General features: G+C 52.9%; 1 protein-coding gene across 3 annotated transcripts in view; it reads left to right on the forward strand.

Annotated features, from left to right (window-relative positions):
* Nucleotides 1-14,904, forward strand: part of CPNE2 (copine 2) — a 56,077-nt gene extending 41,173 nt beyond the window's left edge. For all 3 annotated transcript variants that reach the window (XM_032992800.2, XM_032992798.2, XM_032992801.2), the window contains exons 11-16: nt 1,787-1,920; nt 2,743-2,797; nt 7,332-7,383; nt 8,596-8,729; nt 13,038-13,274; nt 14,319-14,904. In XM_032992800.2, the coding sequence (XP_032848691.1) occupies nt 1,787-1,920; nt 2,743-2,797; nt 7,332-7,383; nt 8,596-8,729; nt 13,038-13,274; nt 14,319-14,426 (720 nt within the window). In that variant the 3' untranslated portion in view covers nt 14,427-14,904. The remainder of the gene's footprint in view (nt 1-1,786; nt 1,921-2,742; nt 2,798-7,331; nt 7,384-8,595; nt 8,730-13,037; nt 13,275-14,318) is intronic.
* The last annotated feature ends 2,773 nt before the right edge of the window (nt 14,905-17,677 follow it).

Genomic DNA, 17,677 nt, shown 5'->3' on the forward strand with positions numbered 1-17,677 from the left:
TGCTGGAAAGCGGTTAGAAGGGAAAATCATGAAGTTTACTGGTAGCACGGAGCTCTTGTGTGAATTAGGCTTGAATGCAGAAATTGCCCCCCCACCCCCCCCAATCTAAAGATCTGCTGGTTATTGGAGGGTTTTGCCTCCTCCTGGGGCACCTTTGGTCCAAAACCCTGCGTGGGTTTGCAGTGGGTGGGTTTGCAGTGGGTGGGTTTGCAGTGGGTGCAGCACTGCAGAAATGCCTGAGATGGGAGGAGGACACTGCTGCACGCACCCCTGCAGTTCGGAAAGGCCACTGGTGTCCTCCCCACCGAGCGGTACGGTGGGGAGAGAAGGGCTGAAGCCACAGAGAAGAGGGGCGTTGTGCCCGGCCACTTGCTTCATGCTGGAGGCAGACCAGCTGCATCCCTCTAAAATCTGTTGCCCGAGTACTGCTCTTGGTGGCATTGCTTGCACAAGGGGGGCACACGCTTGTCCGCCTCCGCTGAGCCCCCTCCCCGTGCCTCAGTTTCCCTCTTGCTCTCTGACTGTCCCCGTGGTGGCTCGGCAGGAGCTGGGCGCACAGACATGGGTGTTGCAGCAGTGAACTGCAGGTTGGTAAAGCTAGAAGGTCGCTTGACGAAGAAGTTGGGTTTTCATGGAACCACAAGATGGCTTGGGTTGGAAGGGACCTTTGAAGATCATCAATCCAACATACCAGCCATGGGCAGGGCCCCCTTCCCCCAGCCCAGGGGGCTCCCAGCCCCGTCCAACCTGGCCTTGAACCCTTCCAGGGAGGGGGCACCCACAGCTGCTCTGGGCAACCTGGTCAGGTGCCTCACCATCCTCATGGTACAACATTTCTCCGTTATCTCCCATCTAAACCCACCCTCTTCCAGTTTAAAACCATGTCCCCTTGTCCTGTCAGTCCTGTTTTACCAGCCACCCTCATACAGGGTGGTGGCACGTCCTGGGCTGTGACGTCTTCTTGCCCCAGCCAGGCCAAGGTCCCTTCTCAGCCAAACAGCAGTTCATCCTCTCCTGTTACGGATACAGAGCAAAATCCCTCGCGAATCCCCTGAGCTCAATTTAGCTGGTGGAGTTATTTTGGGGTTTGCCTATTTGCTAAGCAAACAAGGCAAGTGCAGTCACACTGCCTGCTCGCCTCTTCCCAACTCTTCCTTCCCAGTCATTTCAAATCAGGTGGCTCAGCGTCTCGCCTCTTCTGACCAGATTTAACTGGGGCTGAGATAGGCATTTCTACAAATGTCTTTAAATAGAAAGCCTAATTGAGGAGGGAGAAAAATGAATGCCTTGCTGACAAAGTCCCCTGCGAGCTCAGCATATGTTGGTCCCCAGGGAAGCGCGGTGAAGAGAGGGAAAGATCTGCTCAGGGTTGCGACTCTTTGGTTCAAAGACCTTGAGACCCAAATGACCAGGTGGCCCTGGCTGCTTTGGTGGCCATGGGGCTACTTAGTTCCTGAGCTTAACACCTGGGAGATGGGCAGCAGGAGTCCTGAGCCGGAGATGGCGGTGGCTTGCTCCAGGAGCAGGGACTGCTTTGGGACACCTTATGTGATGCTCGCTGGTGAAAAATGTAGGCATAATAGTGAATGGCTCTGCCCAACCTATTAATCAGCCTTTTTTTTAGGGAAGTTGAAGAGCTGGATTTTGTTAAACTTTTTCAAAAGTTTGAGGTTTGCATCTTGATGGGACCGTGTGTGGACCTCAGGGGCAGTGGAGGCTTGGTGGCCAGGTCTGTGGTGGTGTCTGCTAACGGAGGATGGGCCTGTGCTTCTCTCTTGTCTCCCAGGTTGGGATTGACTTCACAGCCTCCAACGGGAACCCACGAGACCCCTCCTCTTTGCACTATATCAACCCCATGGGGACAAACGAGTACTTGTCGGCTATCTGGGCTGTCGGCCAGATCATCCAGGACTACGACTCGTAAGCACTGTGCTCTTCTGATTCTGCAGATGTTTCCTGGCTTCCCGAGTGGCTGCTGGGATGCACGCGCCTTGGTTTCCCATCTGCAAAGCCAGGGCCAAATAATGGCTCGCTTTTGAAAAGCTCCTTGGGAGATAATTACCATACAGATTGGGAGCAGGAGGAGGAGAGGGTCAGGACAGGGTTTCTCCTCTCCGCCCACCACCGCTGATAGGGGGAAGGATAGTTAGCAGAGGTGGAGCAGCCTCTACTGGGGGCAACTGGAGAGCAGCTGCTTGATGCTCCCCCGGCGCACGCAGGGGCAGATGCCCTCAGCTTGCTGGTATTTGCCATTGGCCCTGCGCTGCCAGGCTGCCTTGTCCCCCAGCTGCCCTGAAGTGTGCAACACCGAAAAATATCGTCCCAGACATCGACAGAGAAAACAAAACGGATATCTGTTGGTCTTGCTGTGCTGGCTTTTGTGACTAAAATGGGTAGTTAATTTTTTTTAAGTCTCCAGGGATACGCATCTGCAAGAGGCTCAGGTGTTTGGGCAAGAGGATGCTCCTGAACCCTGTGGGTGATGAAGCAAAGCGGGACTCTTTTTTTCTCTGAAGATCAAAAGCCAAAGGGGAACATCTATTCTCTCTCTGTTCTGCTCTCATGATTTTTAAAGGCACTGTGTTGTTTTGGGAAGAGGGAAAGCTGGCACTTTTTTTAGCTGGCGCTTTCACTGTAGCTAGCCGTTGGGCAGCTGGTAGCACGGGGAGGCCCTAGCACGAGCCCTGCAAGCCTGCTTCATGTCTTTAAATACACCCATACTTTTTTCTCCTTCTCTTTTAGAGACAAGATGTTTCCTGCTCTGGGATTCGGCGCCCAGCTCCCACCAGACTGGAAGGTGAAGTGTTGTGGCCGTCTGCGCGTTTGAGATGGGTTTGCCCTGGTATTGCCCAGGCAGGAGCAGAGCTGCCAGGGCTTCCCAGCTGGCCCGGTCGGGGAAAAGCTGTCAAGCAGATGAGCGATGGGCGGATGCGGGATTTCAGCTGGTGGCCAATGAGATGTGGCAGTGTGGGTGGGCATCAAGGCGGGGATGGGGCAGGGGCAGCCTGTTCCTCCCTTCTAAGCTGGCATGAAAGCAGCAGCTCCCTGGCATTAACGGGCAGAGCTGGGCATTCATTTTTCTGGCAGGAGGCAGGAACAATTCTGGGCAAGGGAAAAGGCCCCTGGATAAATGTGTTAGACAGCAGCAAAGTCTGGAAGGGGGCTGGGAGCTGGGTAGCTTTGACGTGATGTTGCACGGGCTGAGCCTTCAAGGGCTGGAGTAGAGGGGCTTTCCCCAAAGCCACTTTGATCTTTTGTTGGGATTAGGTGCCAAAGGGGTTAAAGACACCCTGGTCCTGCAAGGGCTGGAGCTGGAGCATCCTGCTCATCAGGTGGGCCGGGGCTGGCGCTGCCTCTGCAGCCCACGCTGGCTGATGGGGAGCATCTTGTCACGGCTGAGATGTGCTGGGACACCGTCGTCTTTCGTTATGGCTGGGTCTTTTGGCTGCTCTTTGCTCACACCCTTAATGTGCATTTTCTTTCTGCTCGCTGGTTTCGAGAAGTTCCCAGCTTTGGGCTGGGCTTGTGGCTCGGCGAGCCTTTTGTGTTCTTTGGGAGGGGAGCTTTGCTCTGGGCTGAGCGCAGCAGGGCACGTAAGTCATGAGCAGCCATCAATCAGGCTGGGAAGCTCCTCGCTGTCAGTCCTCGAGGCTGGGGATGTCTTGCCTGCGCTGCCTTTGCACTTTTCTCTGCTCTCCTGGCAGCCAAAATTCATGTGACTCAAGTGGGAGCTCTTGCCATTTCCCAGCCACAGGAGGAGATCCCTCCGTGTGCACTTTGGAGCTGATTCATCCTCCTTGGCCGGCAAATGTCTCTGGTCTGTCACTTCACCCCTTTTGGTGGGAAAATCTTAGTAGGCAGCTTCCAAGGACTAACAGCCAGCTGCCATCAGGGATTTATTACTTGGGGAGGGGAACGGGAATGGAAAATGCAGTGGGTATGGAAAGGGTACGGCGGCTCAGGCTGCTGGGGGAATGGGTCATGGCGAGCATCCCGCTCTGCTGCCGCTGTGTGTGGGTCAGTGCCGGTGGCAGAGGCATCGCTGGGCTGGAAATGGCCCTTCCTGCAAGGCTGGAGGTGGGTACCAGCTCGAGGATGCTGGCTGTGGGCAGAGGGATCCTACTCCTCTCCCCGCCCTGCAGCTCTCTCCTTCAGCCTGCTGCAGAAATATTTCCCACTGCTCCTGCAGGCCTGCAGATGTTCTTTAAGTGCTACCGGAAAAAAAAAAAAAAAAAAAACCTTATTTTCCCCCAGAATGATGTCTAAGCCCACATAAACCTCAGTGGAGAGCGGCTTTCCCTCCCCAGGTGCTTGGCCCATGCCTAAAGGTGACCAGCCCTAACGCCGGCGGTGACCCATCGCTTTTCTCACGTTAGCAGTGGGGGCATCCGCCATGCACCGCTCCACACTGCTCCAGCCTCGGCCTCCATCCCTCCCTGGCTCACCTGGCCTGTGGGGTCTGTGTATCACCATCTCGGCTTACTCCTTAAAGGGTTTTTTGGCCATCAAGGCTCGTTGGGTAGTTTTAAAGCCAAAGCAGCAGTTCTTCATTGAAACCCACGCCCTGTGTTATGGCAGACAGGCAGCGGGGAGCAGCGTGGCCAGTGATGCTCCCCGGGGAACATGATGAAGGGCGGCTGTTGCACCCACAGACCAGAGTGAAAATGGGGAAGATCGTTAAGAGATAAGAGATGTATAAATGGCGCTTTGTGCTCCTGTTGCCATGGCTCCCCCAAAGCTTCCCAGGCGCCCGTCGGAGCGAGATGTTTTGCACACAAAAGTCTCGTTGGAAATGTCAAAGAACATCTTGCCGTGTAACAGCTCTGTAGAGAGCCTCGAGCGGTTTCCCAGTAGGGAACAGGAGAGGGAAGCAGATGGGCTGCGGTTTCTGGGGGATGAGCAAAGAGAAGGTGGCAGCGGAGAGGTTGACGCTTAACATCGGAGCCCCACTGGTCACCCTGGGTTTGGGAGATGGGGTCAGCCAAAGGAAGCTGGTGGATTTGCCAACGTGCCACCCCCAAGGCTTCCCATCCATTTGCCTTTTTTTTTTTTTTTTTTATATATATAGGGAAACTGAGTCACGGCAGAGGTGGGATTGCTTGGGGAGGTGGCACAGAACCCTCTGCAGGGTCAGCTCTCTGGCACAGGCTCTAGCCATGCATCTGCAAGGCACGTCCCTAATTCCTGATGGGAAGGGATGGGACTACAGTCATCCCCATCCAGGACTGGGAGAGGGCACAGGCAGGCTACAGATGAGCATCTTACTCTTTGGGGTGGTTTGAAAGCGTTTCTCCCTGTGAGTTACTGATGAATGTGATACCTGTAGGTGCTCCATATACATTTAATTGGACTCCACAGAAACTGTTTTTCAAAGTACGAGCTGAATAGGGAACAAGACCCTTCTTTTTTTTTTGTTATTTTGAAGCCCTCCTGTTGAATTTTCTAGCAGATATATATATATATATATCATATCCATAAAAACTCCAGAGGAGGTTTTGCAACACTTCTGCCACGCAGGGGGTCTGCTCTGTAGACAGTGAGGAACACAGCTCCAAATCATTCCAGTGCTGCTCAAAAGAAAGAGAAACCCCTCTTTTGCAGTGCAAAACACAGAAATATATTTGCTTGCCTTGTCTATAAATACTCATATGGCAGAATTTTGAACATCTTCTAAATAAAAAAAGAGAAAAAAAAAAAAAGTGAGCCTTTTACAACTGAAAATCAAGAAATTTGAATTTGGTTATATTGCCCCAAATTTAGACTTCTGTGAGAAAGGGTGTATGCAGCACACAGTCATGCGTTTCAGACTGTGTCTCTAACCCTGGGGGTACTGGTGGCTGGGAGCGCTACTGGTTGTGCTCAACAGGCATGGAGAGACCCAAGCAGGCTGTTGATGTTCACTGGTCCGACAGCTCGTCAGCTTTGCAGCACGGGGAGGACTTTTGGTTGACCTACTTTTGTTTGGTTGCTATTTCCCACCCCACAGCCTCTTGCAAAAATAGTTTCTGCTGCTTTCGACACAATGCCCAGTATAATTGGAAAGTATGAATCAGATGCGTGTTGCTTTTGCAGTCTCAGGAGGACTTCTGCTTCACATGGTGCTTTAGAGGCCAGTCGTTTTGCCAGCATTATGAATACGCATGTCCTGAAGCGATCCCCTGGCTGAGAAGCTCAGCAAACCTCCACCCTTCTGAGAGGGAGAAAATATCCTTGTTTTGTAACTCTGACATGAACAGACTGGGAGCTTTGTGTTTCAGAGCCCTTGTGCTGGTGGCCTGAAAGCCCAAATCACCCCCTTCAACCTTCAGAAGACCTGGAAGAGGCAAACGTACATCCTTGGTGCTCCCGAGAGTTTGTTTCTTAAGTTTCTTAAGTTGCCTAAATTGCAGGTAGCAGAGTGAGGAGTGCCCAGATGTGATGGTTGTTCCCCAAGCAAGCTGTTCACCCACTCCAACACTGGCAAGGTTCATACTGGAGGCCAGGACTCCGGATCCTCTCTTGCACCTGGGCTGTTGAGCTGACCTTCTCATGAGAGCATCTTCCTCAGCTTCAATGGAGGTGGTGGAAAACCTGAAGGATCTCGCACCTGCCTTGGAGGAGGGATGGTTTCATGGTCAATGAAAACCAGCCCAGACTGTGCTGGGACTTGCTGCCCATCACACCCATGCGTTCACGTCACTTCTTCTGTGCTGCCTTTCACCGTCATGGTGACCCAGATGATGAAGCTAATCATCTGCTGGCTTTGTCCTGGCAGCTGACATGCCAGATCAGGTCTTCAGCCCAGCTCTCTCTGTGCCTGCCTCCCTCCTGCTGCGTCATGCCACTTGCAGAGAGATGGGGAACTGGGACGCTGCCAGAACTGGGGCTTCCTGGGATGTTACTTGAGTTTTCTCCTTTTACAACCTGCGGTAGGATGAAGTAATTTCTCCTAGTGATCGGTGAGATGGCCCAGCTGGCTGAGAGCATCCCTTCCGTGTGCTTGCCCTCTGGGCAGCCGGTGGGAAGCCATGTGGACAAACCTGCTTTGATAGCTGCAGAAGAATGCGTGGTGTGATAATTTGAGGTGGCTCCGTGAGGGAGGATGGAGGAGCCAGCCCATCCCCAAATGCTGCTCAGCCCTGACCACGTTTGTATCGGCTGCTCCTTGTTGTTTGGGTAGCACAGGGCTGGGAAATGTTGCTGACTCAGCAGGATGGACCATAACGTCTGCGACCGCTGGGTCCTGCCCTGAGTTGCATCGGACCCAAACCAGCCTTGCAGCATCAGCTGATAGTAAGCAACCTGCTCTGCACTGGCTCTTCGTGTTAATTTGGGTCTTTTCTTCTCCACAGGTATCCCATGAGTTCGCTATTAACTTCAATCCCACAAACCCATTCTGTTCAGGTAAGCACCTGCCAGGTCTTTAACACTCCTTAGATGCCTTCAGTGTCTTCTGTCCTTCCCTCTTCATTTCTCCAGTAACATCTCGGGGATTTTTCAAGGTCTGTTCAGAGGCAGACGTTAATGATGAAGCAGAGCACATGCTAAAGGTGCACTCAGAGGAAAGCAGAGAAAATTTGAGGGTGTGTAGGAAGGCCCGGGGTAAAATGCAACTGGATTCAGACAGTGTAAAATCCGCCTTCGCTCTGATGTCTGGTGTGTCCTACCAGCCGTCTGCTCTTGCAACAAGCCTGCAAGAAACACCAGGCCTGTTTAGCAGATGGGGAATTCAGACTTAATTTTTCATTTAGCAACTGAGAGCTGGTCACAGTCACAGCTGAAGAGTTGCTCAAATCTAAGCGGTAAGGGCTACCATGGACTCCAGAAGTCGCCTGGTTTGACCTCTGCCTTGCCCCAGCAAAGCAGGGGCTTGGGCAGCCTCCAAACCTCGCCTGCTGGTTCATGAAAGGTGGCTGTGAACATCTGCTTTTCTGCTGCCTTTGCTTTGTTCAGTGCCTCTCCAGTAGCTGTAAGGCGTTCATTGGACCTGATTTATTGCGGGTGTTATGGGGTGCAGAAGGCACCGTCCTGCAACTCTTACCAGTGACAGGACCTTCTCAAAGAACTGATTATCAGCTGAATAACTGGCCATTTTTTAATTACACACCTATGCATCCTTTCAGGAGAGCAGCCATTTACCCTGTTCTAGTGTGGCAGAAACAGATGACCTGCAGGGTTCCAAACACACTTTGGGAGCTCAGAAGGTGCTTCTGGGATTGCTTTCCTTCTCTCTGCTACCTCTGCTCCATGTCTGTCTGGTTTTGGTTACGCTCAGAGATCGGGAGTTGCTTTTCTTTTCGTTCTTTCTCCTTGGCTGGTTCTGAGATTTTTGCAGAAACCCGAGGAAAGCCGCCTTTGACTGTGGGCACTACTAGGGCTGTCTTACTCCAGGAGGTCTGAGGACCCACTACAAAGTGACTAAAGAGCAAAGCACTGGTATTAGAAAATTTGAGTTGAGGTGGATGAAACTTGTGGGGCTGAGTGAATTTGCGGGGGAAAAAGAATAGGTCTAACTTCAGCTCCCACGACAGCGTTAGCTAAGGACGCGTAATTGGATTTGTCGTGGGCCTGGGCTGTGGCGCATTGTAACGCCTGGCTTCTCTGCTTTCCCTGCAGGTGTGGAGGGCATTGTCCAAGCGTACTCAGCCTGCCTGCCCCACATCCGCTTCTATGGACCCACCAACTTCTCCCCCATCGTCAACCACGTGGCTCGCTTCGCGGCTCAGGCCACCCAACAGGAGGCTGCATCCGTAAGTCCGTAAGATCCCGCGACGCGACGGCGATCCCGATGGCTTAGGGCAGGGGAAGGCAAAGCCTGAGTTTGGTTTTGTGTCTTTCCCTTCGCTGCAGGGCAGGGAGGCAGGGTCCTCCCACCAGCACCATCCCCGGGGCCCCTGCAGCTGTGGGCTCTCGGTTGGCTGTCATCGCTTCAGGCGGCGAATATAGAGTCATTGAAGATGCTTTTTAGGAAGACAAAAAATAACTCAAAAACTTGACAACAGTCAACAGAACTGCAGCTGTGGAAAATAATTATTGGGGAGAGAATTGAGACGAGGGTGGGAGATGCCATGAGGTGGGCGTCCCTTGGATTTAGACAAATGTCTTCTCTCAAAGAGGATCAAACAGCCCCGGGAATGGTAGCGAGAGTTGGCCAAGACACTTAGCAGCGTGGAGCAGCTCCTGTATGGGAAGCGATAAAGCTGGCCCCTTCTGGCCAGGGAAATCAACTGGGAATATCAGAGATGCATAAAATCACGAATGGTGAGGAAGTGGTTGATTTCTCCCTAATTCTTACGGGAAGGCCAGCAAGGCCCCCTGAGGAATGGCTGGGTGGTGGGTATTCGACAGGCCAGTGTGCAGTGGAGTCAGGGAGCTGAGGCCGCCCCAGGATGGTGCCTGGGGCTGAGGACTGTGAAGGTCCGAGGAGGGAAGGGGTGTGCTCATGGCAAGATCCAACTCTCAGGGGCCGTTCACCACCATGCCAGCATGAGCTCAGGCTCAGGAGTCCCTGACATGTGCCAGCTAACAGCTGGCAGGAGACAGGAAAGGATAACTTTGTTCTCTCTTAATTTTCTTCCTAAAATATCCTCTGCCGAGCTCCAAGGGGCTTTGCTCTGAGGAGGCAACCTCTGTCCTTCTGGATAAGTGGGGAACGGCAGTCCTCAGGAGCGTGATTCTTGCTTTCAAAACAGCCTCCTGCTCCTGTGTGCTGCAGGAGTGTCCTGGGGCAGGACAGACCAGGCGGTCCTGGGGTCCCTGGGGGACGCGAGGACGGTGATGCTGCCGTAGCGCGGGTGGGAAACACGAGCGACAGGGAAGAGGTTGAGCTTATTTCCCTTCAACACACACCAAAGAGCTGCAGGAAGCAACTCCCTCTCCTCTATGCAGATCTCCCAGGGGGATCTGGGGGCGCACATCCAGCCACGGGGGAACCGGTGGTTTTGGTGGGGGATGCTGGTGATTGAGGGGATGCCTGTATGCCTGCCTGTGCCGGGAGCTGCAGCTGTGGGTCCAGCCTTGCTGGTGGTGGCGGGGGTGTCCTCTTAGGGGTGCAAAAAGCATCTGAAGACTGCAAGCTGGAGCTCGCTTGGGTGGCTGTTGGGTCCCCGTGGCAGCAGGCTGCCTGCGGAGGACGGCAGGTCTGGCCCCTGGGTTTTACTGGCCAAAAGCAGCTCAGCTTGAGCATCAACACATACATGGCAGGAGCTGCCTCTCCTGATTCCTGCCTGGAGGGGAGCTGGATCACACCCGAAACCTCCTCCCCAAGGGGACCTTTTCCAGCCTTGCCTTGAGCACTGCTGCTCTTCCCAGCTCCGGGAACAGGGAAGGACTGAATTTGGTTTAATTCAACACAAATCCGGGTCGCTCCTCATTTTTTTTCCGTTTTCTCTCTCAGCATCAGTGGGGGAGGGAGAAGCCCACAGGCTCCACACTGAGCAGAGGCGCTAATCATATGCAAATTGCACGCCTCCGTTGGCACTAATAGTTTAATCAAGGGAGATTTTAAAAAATGGGCACTAATAGTGCCATCAGAGGCAAGCCTGGGTCTTTTTTTTTTTTTGGAAGCACAAGGCGTTATTGATGAGGGATCTCACTCCCCCCGGGTCTTCTCCTTTTCCATCCCATCTTCCCCGCATGCAGCAAAGCCACCTCTGATGCTGCTGGCTTCGGTGTCCGCCTGGACCTGCCCTCCTCTTCCTCCTGTTCTCACTTGCTCCCAACATTTCAAATAAAACCAGAAAAACTCGTAGTTTTTCCATGGCAACGCAGATCACAAACACCAGAGCCATCGGCTCTTAGGGGATGGGAGGACTAAAACACGTCAGGGTTGGGGGAGAGACAGAGGATTAGACACGTTTTGACTCTTGGGGAAGGATTAATAAGGTTTGGGGATTTAAAACACACCTCTTCTGCAGAGTCCCTGCATCCAAACCTCCCCTTTTCTTACTGCACGCTGCTTAACGCTGCCTAATCCCTTCAAGTCCCCGCTCACGTGTGTGAGCCTAATTGCTGCTATCATTAGCAAATGATCAGGAATCATCCCCAAAGCCCCCCTGGCTTCAGAGATCGGCCATTTTAACAACAAAAAAGAGGAGAAAGGGGCGAAGGTGCAGCTGGGTTGGTGTGCCGATGGAAACCCCATCCCAGGGGGGATCCGGCCAGGGGGTCAGCCTGGTCCCTGCCCCAGCAGCTCCAGTCGTGGCTCGGCAGAGGGGGGCACCCCTGCCCCTCTGCCATTTACTGACACCACCAAAATTGTCATTGCTCCTTGGGGAATCTCCCGCCGATGCTTTCATGTGGTGCCCACTGCTCCCTTGCTAGTGACGGTGCTCCCCACGGGGTCGCCCCACTGCAGCCCCCCAGGCTTTGAGGCTGACCCCAGCATCAGCTCTCATTTCACTCGGCCTCTGAAATAGGTCATGATAAACTTTTGATGGGGTCTGCTCTCCCCTCTTTTCCTGCATACTTTCCAGCATTTTTCTCTGATCCGGTTACGGATTTCACAGAACAAAGGGAACAACGGGAGAGAGACCTTTGCGGGTTTCTTCTTTTTGACCATGCACAGAGGCCAGTTTTGCACTGATTTATTCACAGATACTGGCAGGATGGGGAAGAGGGGTGGAATCAGCTTAAAGTCATTCCCATTATGAGGTTTTACTCTTCCTCCCATACTGGTTCACAGGCAGGGTCAAGCCCCAGCACTTGTCCTGCTTCCAGTGATGACCAGTGCTGGTCACCACGTAGGAGCATGTACATCTTCGCCTGGAGTTTAGTCTTACTCAGATTTTGGGATCTTGCTCCGCAGACCTACATCTCCCCATGATTTGCCCTGAAAAGTTCGGATTTAGGGAAAAAAAATAAATGCTGGGCAGTGCTCTGCAGGTAGGGCTAATGCTCTGAAAGGGGTTGGGGTTGGGAAGGGGCTGGCTGCCTGCCCAGGCTCAGGAAAAGCTCCTCACCCACATCCCTGGGTTGTGACTGAGCACGACCCAGCCTTGTTTGTACTTGGACTTTAGCACTGGAGAGTGTCGAGGGAAGACAACACTCAGGAAAGGTTTCAGAAGATGTGGGCTGGAGGAAAACCAAGAAAACAGGCTTGGGGCAGTGTTCCCTCTCTTGCTTTTCCAGGATGACTGCACTAATGGTTTTCAGAGGAAATGGAAATAATGAGGAGAGGAACAAAGGGCTTTAATGTGCTCAAGTGCTTGTTTTCGTCATTTCTCCAGCATATGCAAGCTGTGTAATGTGCCAAGATTGAACCATTACTTTCCTTGGAGTCAGAGCAGATAGAGGGTTTTTTTTTGGGGGGGCGTGCACGCTCCAGAGTTGCTGACCTGGGTCCAGCAGGATTGTCTGTCCCTCCTCTCCCACCTCCGTGGACTGGCCCTGTCACCCCCCTTTCCCCATGGCAAGGGGAGCGGGTGCCACTGTCGCTGCTCTGGCGTGACCCCCCCCCAGCTTCCCAATACCCTCTGCATCCCCCCTCGGTGCCTCTGAGACCCACGGGTTTGTACAGGAGGTGAACGAGCTCCGAGCGTGGTACAAGCCCCCCCCCACCCCACAGCTCAGTGCTGGGGTGCCAGAGATGCTCCCCATCAGCACGGGGATGTGTCAGTGGGGACCGCCCCGAAACACACCCTGCCATGTGCAGGTGAGGGGGGGGATTTCATTTCCCAGCTGGGCTTGTGACCTGGCCCCAAACTCCTCCTGGCCGTGACACAGAAGCTCTGCACAAGTTGTTTGGTGGTTGTTTTTTTTCATTTTTTGTGTTTCTTTTTTTTCATCAAGTACAGTAAATCAACGAAATATTTTGGGGTGGGAGTTGGTCTGTTGTTTGGTTATGATCTTTCAAAAACCAGGGGGAGTGGGAGCACTTGAAATTTCTGGGTGCTGCAGAAGGGCAGGGGGTGATGCCAAGTGTCCTGGGAGGCAGCGAACCTCGCGCTCCCAAATCCCTTGGGGGACCTGCCTCCCCCCCCCAACACACGGAGCATCCCAGCCGCTCGCACCCTGCGGGCTCTCACACTGGGTCTGACCCTCCGCCCTCCCCTCCGCAGCAATACTTCATCCTCCTCATCATCACGGACGGGGTGATCAGTGACATGGACGAGACGAGACACGCCGTGGTGCAGGCGTCCAAGCTGCCCATGTCCATCATCATCGTGGGGGTGGGCAACGCCGACTTCGCCGCCATGGAGTTCCTGGATGGGGACAGCCGGGTCCTGCGCTCCTACACCGGCGAGGAGGCCGTGCGCGACATCGTCCAGTTTGTGCCCTTCCGGGATTTCCGCAATGTGAGTGTGGGCAGCGGGGAGGGGATCGCAGGCAGAAATGGGGGGGTGGGGTGTCTCAAGCCAGGAGATGACCCTGGAAGTGGAGCAACCCCCAGAGGGGCAGAGAGAGGCGAAGGGCTGGCACCCGCCCGCCTTACCCTGGCCTTAAACTCCACATCCCGGGTGATGCTCTAGCATGGAGCACATTAAACCAGCGCTGCAGGAGCGCTCCACACCTCCAGCTGAGCATCCCTGCCCCATCCCTGCCACCCCCCTGTCATCGCCAGGGAGCAAAAATCAGTGATTTACAGCAGGGTCCAGGCTCCTGCAGCAAGCCAGAGCGGGGTGCAGGGCTCACATCCCTCTGCGGTCCCATGCTGGTGTCTCCCACTCAGGCCTCGTCCAGCACCCACGATGTGCCACGTGCTGAGGGCTTAATGCTGAATTGCCCCGGCCCTGGGGGTGAGCCCCGAGCGACCCGCTTTCCCCTCCCAGCACCTGCAGAAAGGGGTAATGCCAGCACTGGTCCTGCATGTGTCCCCTCTGCAGGATGGTTTCCCACTGCCTGACCCACCCTTGTGTGTTGGAAAAAAGCTGAGGAAGGAAGACCAAAAAAAAACCAAAGGGGAAAAAAAAAAAAAGAGAAAATCAGATGCATCTCTCTTGCATCTCTCTGCCCATCTTGCTCAGCCAGGTGTCAGCCCTGGGTCGGACACTGCTGCTGGCACAGGATTGCCCAAGGATGCAGAAAATCAGCCTGTGCTTATCTTCCCTCTTTTTGCAACTAATCAGTGTCTTTCCATTCCACCTGCTGTTACTCAATACCTGGTTTTTCTAACCTCCCGAGGATGTTTTATTCCTCCCTATCAGTGAATTATCTCCTGGAGTGAAGGTGTAGTAGAGAATATAATAATCCCAGGTGTATAAAATGCTGGCTGTCAGTAGAGCCTGGGGGGTATTAAGTGAAATGCCACGGTCTGGAGTTTGGGAGAGCCCAGCCACGTTTGCTCGGTCGGTCCCCTATGGCTGTTCTTACACCGGTGTTTGGTCCCTTTTTGCCTGCAGGCCCCCAAGGAGACCCTGGCCAAAGCTGTGCTGGCAGAGCTGCCCCAGCAAGTCGTGCAGTACTTCAAGCACCAAAACCTGCCGCCCATCAACTCGGAGCCTGCGTAGAGCTGTGCCAGGCTCTGCCCTCTGCATGTTGCCGAAGCCCATTGGTCCTACCAAAAGTGCATGTTCCACATGCTTTTAAAAGAATACCCTCCCTGAAATACTTTTTACTTCTTAATTTAATTGCTAAGTTCTTAAAATTCATCCCAGAGAAGCATCTGGATTCATTTTGTACAGTCCCAGCCCGAGGTAACACTAAGCACCAGGCCATGCCCTGGTCCTGCTCTGTTGAGTCCCTTTTCAGTATTGAATGTACTTTGTATAATTTCAGTGGAAGAAGATACAATTTTTACAGTCAAAACTTGCTTTTTCCAAGCAATGAAATGCTTAATATATTATTATCATTCAATGAACTGGTCACTGTATAGTTCACGTATCTGTGTTGTACCTGTACATCTGTCACATTCTATGTTCATTTTTATACTGTGTACATGTTATATTTGTTATACTCAGGTTAATAAAGAAACTTGGACATTTAAAACAAGGGTCTCCTAGATGGGAAGGTCTGGGAACATGGTCAGCAGTACTGGGTGTTTGAGTGACCCTGACACGGGCTGTCCTGGTCCCTCAGCCACATATCCTGCACTCAGTGTTTCTGCTCCCTATGCCCTGGGATCACCCCCAGCCCCTCAACTGCAGCGTGCCAGGAGGGGATTTAGGGAAGGTGGAGGAGAAGGTGGGTGTCCCGGGGAGGGCAGCACCCCCTCACTGCCCCCCGCCAGCTCTCGGTGCCTGCCTGAGCCAAGGGCAGGGGGCTGGTGTGTGTGCACGCCCGGGTGTGCTTGGGACAACACAGGTGACCCCACAACAAACTGGCAAAGGGAGTTTCATGGTTCACTGCCACTTCAGCTCTAGGAATTTTTCCAAGTCTGAGCAACAAAAGCTCCCTGCTGCCTGGGAGAAGATGGGCAGGGTAATGAAATCCTGCTCTCCTTTGAGCTGCTCATCAGCAAAGTGCTATCTTCAGCAGTAATCGCTGCTTTCTTCTGTTGTTAACTAAAGGTCTTTTGAAGCTGGCAGGTGGAAAGTTAAATATACTGCAGGGATCACCAGCCTTACTCCAAACTCAAGTAGACTTGATGTCCCTTCTCCCTGTCGGTTAAAGAGCTTGTGGTGGGCGGTTAGTGTCTCAGTGTAAGGCCTGGAGCCCATGTGCACACACGTGTGCTGCCAGCCGTGCTCATTGCCACCAACCACCACTACTGAATGCGTGGTTGTCACTGCTGCCACCAAGTCACCAGCACGCAGGCTGCCCCCGCAGTCCCACAGCTCGGCCAAACACGGAGCCAAAGCTGCTGGCGGGGCCCCAGGTCAGCACCGAGCACGGCCCTGGGTCAGGCCCCATCTTCTGGGAGCGGTGGGACTGCTCCGGGAAATATTTGCCTTGCAAAGCCCCCTGGAAGGGAAAAAAACCCAACCAACACCACCCTTTTCCAAATGGGGAAGCAGCCTTTGAAGGGTGGCTCGTTTAAAAATAATGCTGTATATGGCTCAGCTTCCAGATCAAAGTCTGTGGCTCTGGAAAAAAAAAAAAAATTTCTTTCTTTCCATAAGAGAACCTCACATGCAGCTGCACTAGCTAGTAAGATCTTCTGCTAGTAGAGTGTTTGTGGGGGTTTGTCATTTTTTTTTTAACACCTCTCTGAAGCTTTAACAACCAGCACAGACAACAAGCAGTTTATGAAGCTGTCCCTGTGGAGGGGATGAAGCGTACACTACGTAGTCATGGCAAAGAGAGAACAGCCTTAAAGAAAAAAAAAAAAAAAAAAAAAAAATCTAAATCCACCACTGAATGACAGTTGCTGGAGCCAGCCGTTCTTCTCCAGCACCTTGGCCCTGGGGCAAGGTTACTGCCACAGCTGCCGTTTCCAGATCTGATGTATCCTCCATCCCTTGCACTCTTCACATCCCAGCATGTCTCTCAGGGCACTTAAGTAATTTAATGTCAGATGGCTTCTGACCCTAAGAAAGTAAATGGGACCAACGGATGGAGTGATGAACTGGGACAGCTCTGCAGTTTGTTCACATGGGCAAGGCCAGGAGAACAGCGGAGGTGACTCAGACTCAAAGGCTTGTGCAAGCTAAAGGCCTTCCCCAAGTACCCTATTCCTGCTCTTCTGAGAAGCAGCAGGGAGCTCTCACACCCATTTTTACTGAACTACATCGTCTCCTGACCTTGCATGGCCCAACAAACCACCAGCAACCCTCCTGGTCTCACCTGGACCCCGCCGTGGACCACCACCACCATGCCTGTCCACAACTGGCTGCTAAATCCCACTATACATTTCTGTCGAAGTCATTTTGATGGCAGTTGTGCAAAATACCACTCAGAAAAATGGCCCCAGCATGCTCACCACCAGGCCAGCCTGTTCTGACTCCATAGAGAGATTATCCATCTAGCTTAATGCCAGGAAAGGACACCTACATCTCACTCCAACTGCTCATGGCTCTTGCAAATGCAACTTTCAAGAAAAACTGGCAAATTTTTGTGCGCCACCGCCATTGCACTCTACAGCTAAGTATGATGAAGGTCATCAAAAGCAAAGCATTAAGGAGGCAGCAAGAGATCTAGCTATTTTCCACATGAAAGCACCGTAATTACCTTAGCTGGAGAAGAGGCAGGAGCAACTCTGGAGCAAACACAAGAGGTACCAGGCAGCCCAGAACAGGGGAGAAATTACAGTGTGTTTGTTAAGATGTGATTGTGGAACAGGGTTGTGCAAACAGAAAAGGTATTTGGCTAAGGATAGCTTCACTGTGAGCATAGCTCTCCTTGTTTCCATTGGGAAAGTTCCACGCTCAAGCTAAGACATGAATCCTACTAAAGGCCTTCAGGTTTCCTTGCTTTTATCCCAGCTGCTCTCTTACAAGTTGCTTAGCACCACATTTCGATAACGGCCCTTCGGTGCGCACAGATCAGCTGTTTTCTCAGAACTGCATATACTTCGGAGCGTAGTGCGTAGAGCAGGACTGCTGGGAGGGAGGCTGTCACAAAGACAGTTCCACCTCTGAGCGGTTGAGCTGAGCTGTTCCAACCCACTGACCTCCCACTTAGTACTGTTTGCACACAGAGGTGAAAAGCATGGGCCCTCGGCTTTCCCAGCCCGCTTCTCCCTCACGCCTGGCTCCCTGGTCCACAACACCCACAAACGCACCCATGGAAGGTTTCTTAAATCCAAAACAACTTCAAAAAACAAACCACTGACTGCCAAGGATGGCAGAGCTTTCCAGATTCTCCACAAAGAGGTTTGGTT

Source organism: Tyto alba, unplaced genomic scaffold, assembly GCF_018691265.1.
Source record: "Tyto alba isolate M040663 unplaced genomic scaffold, T.alba_DEE_v4.0 Super-Scaffold_26, whole genome shotgun sequence".
NCBI lineage: Eukaryota > Metazoa > Chordata > Aves > Strigiformes > Tytonidae > Tyto > Tyto alba.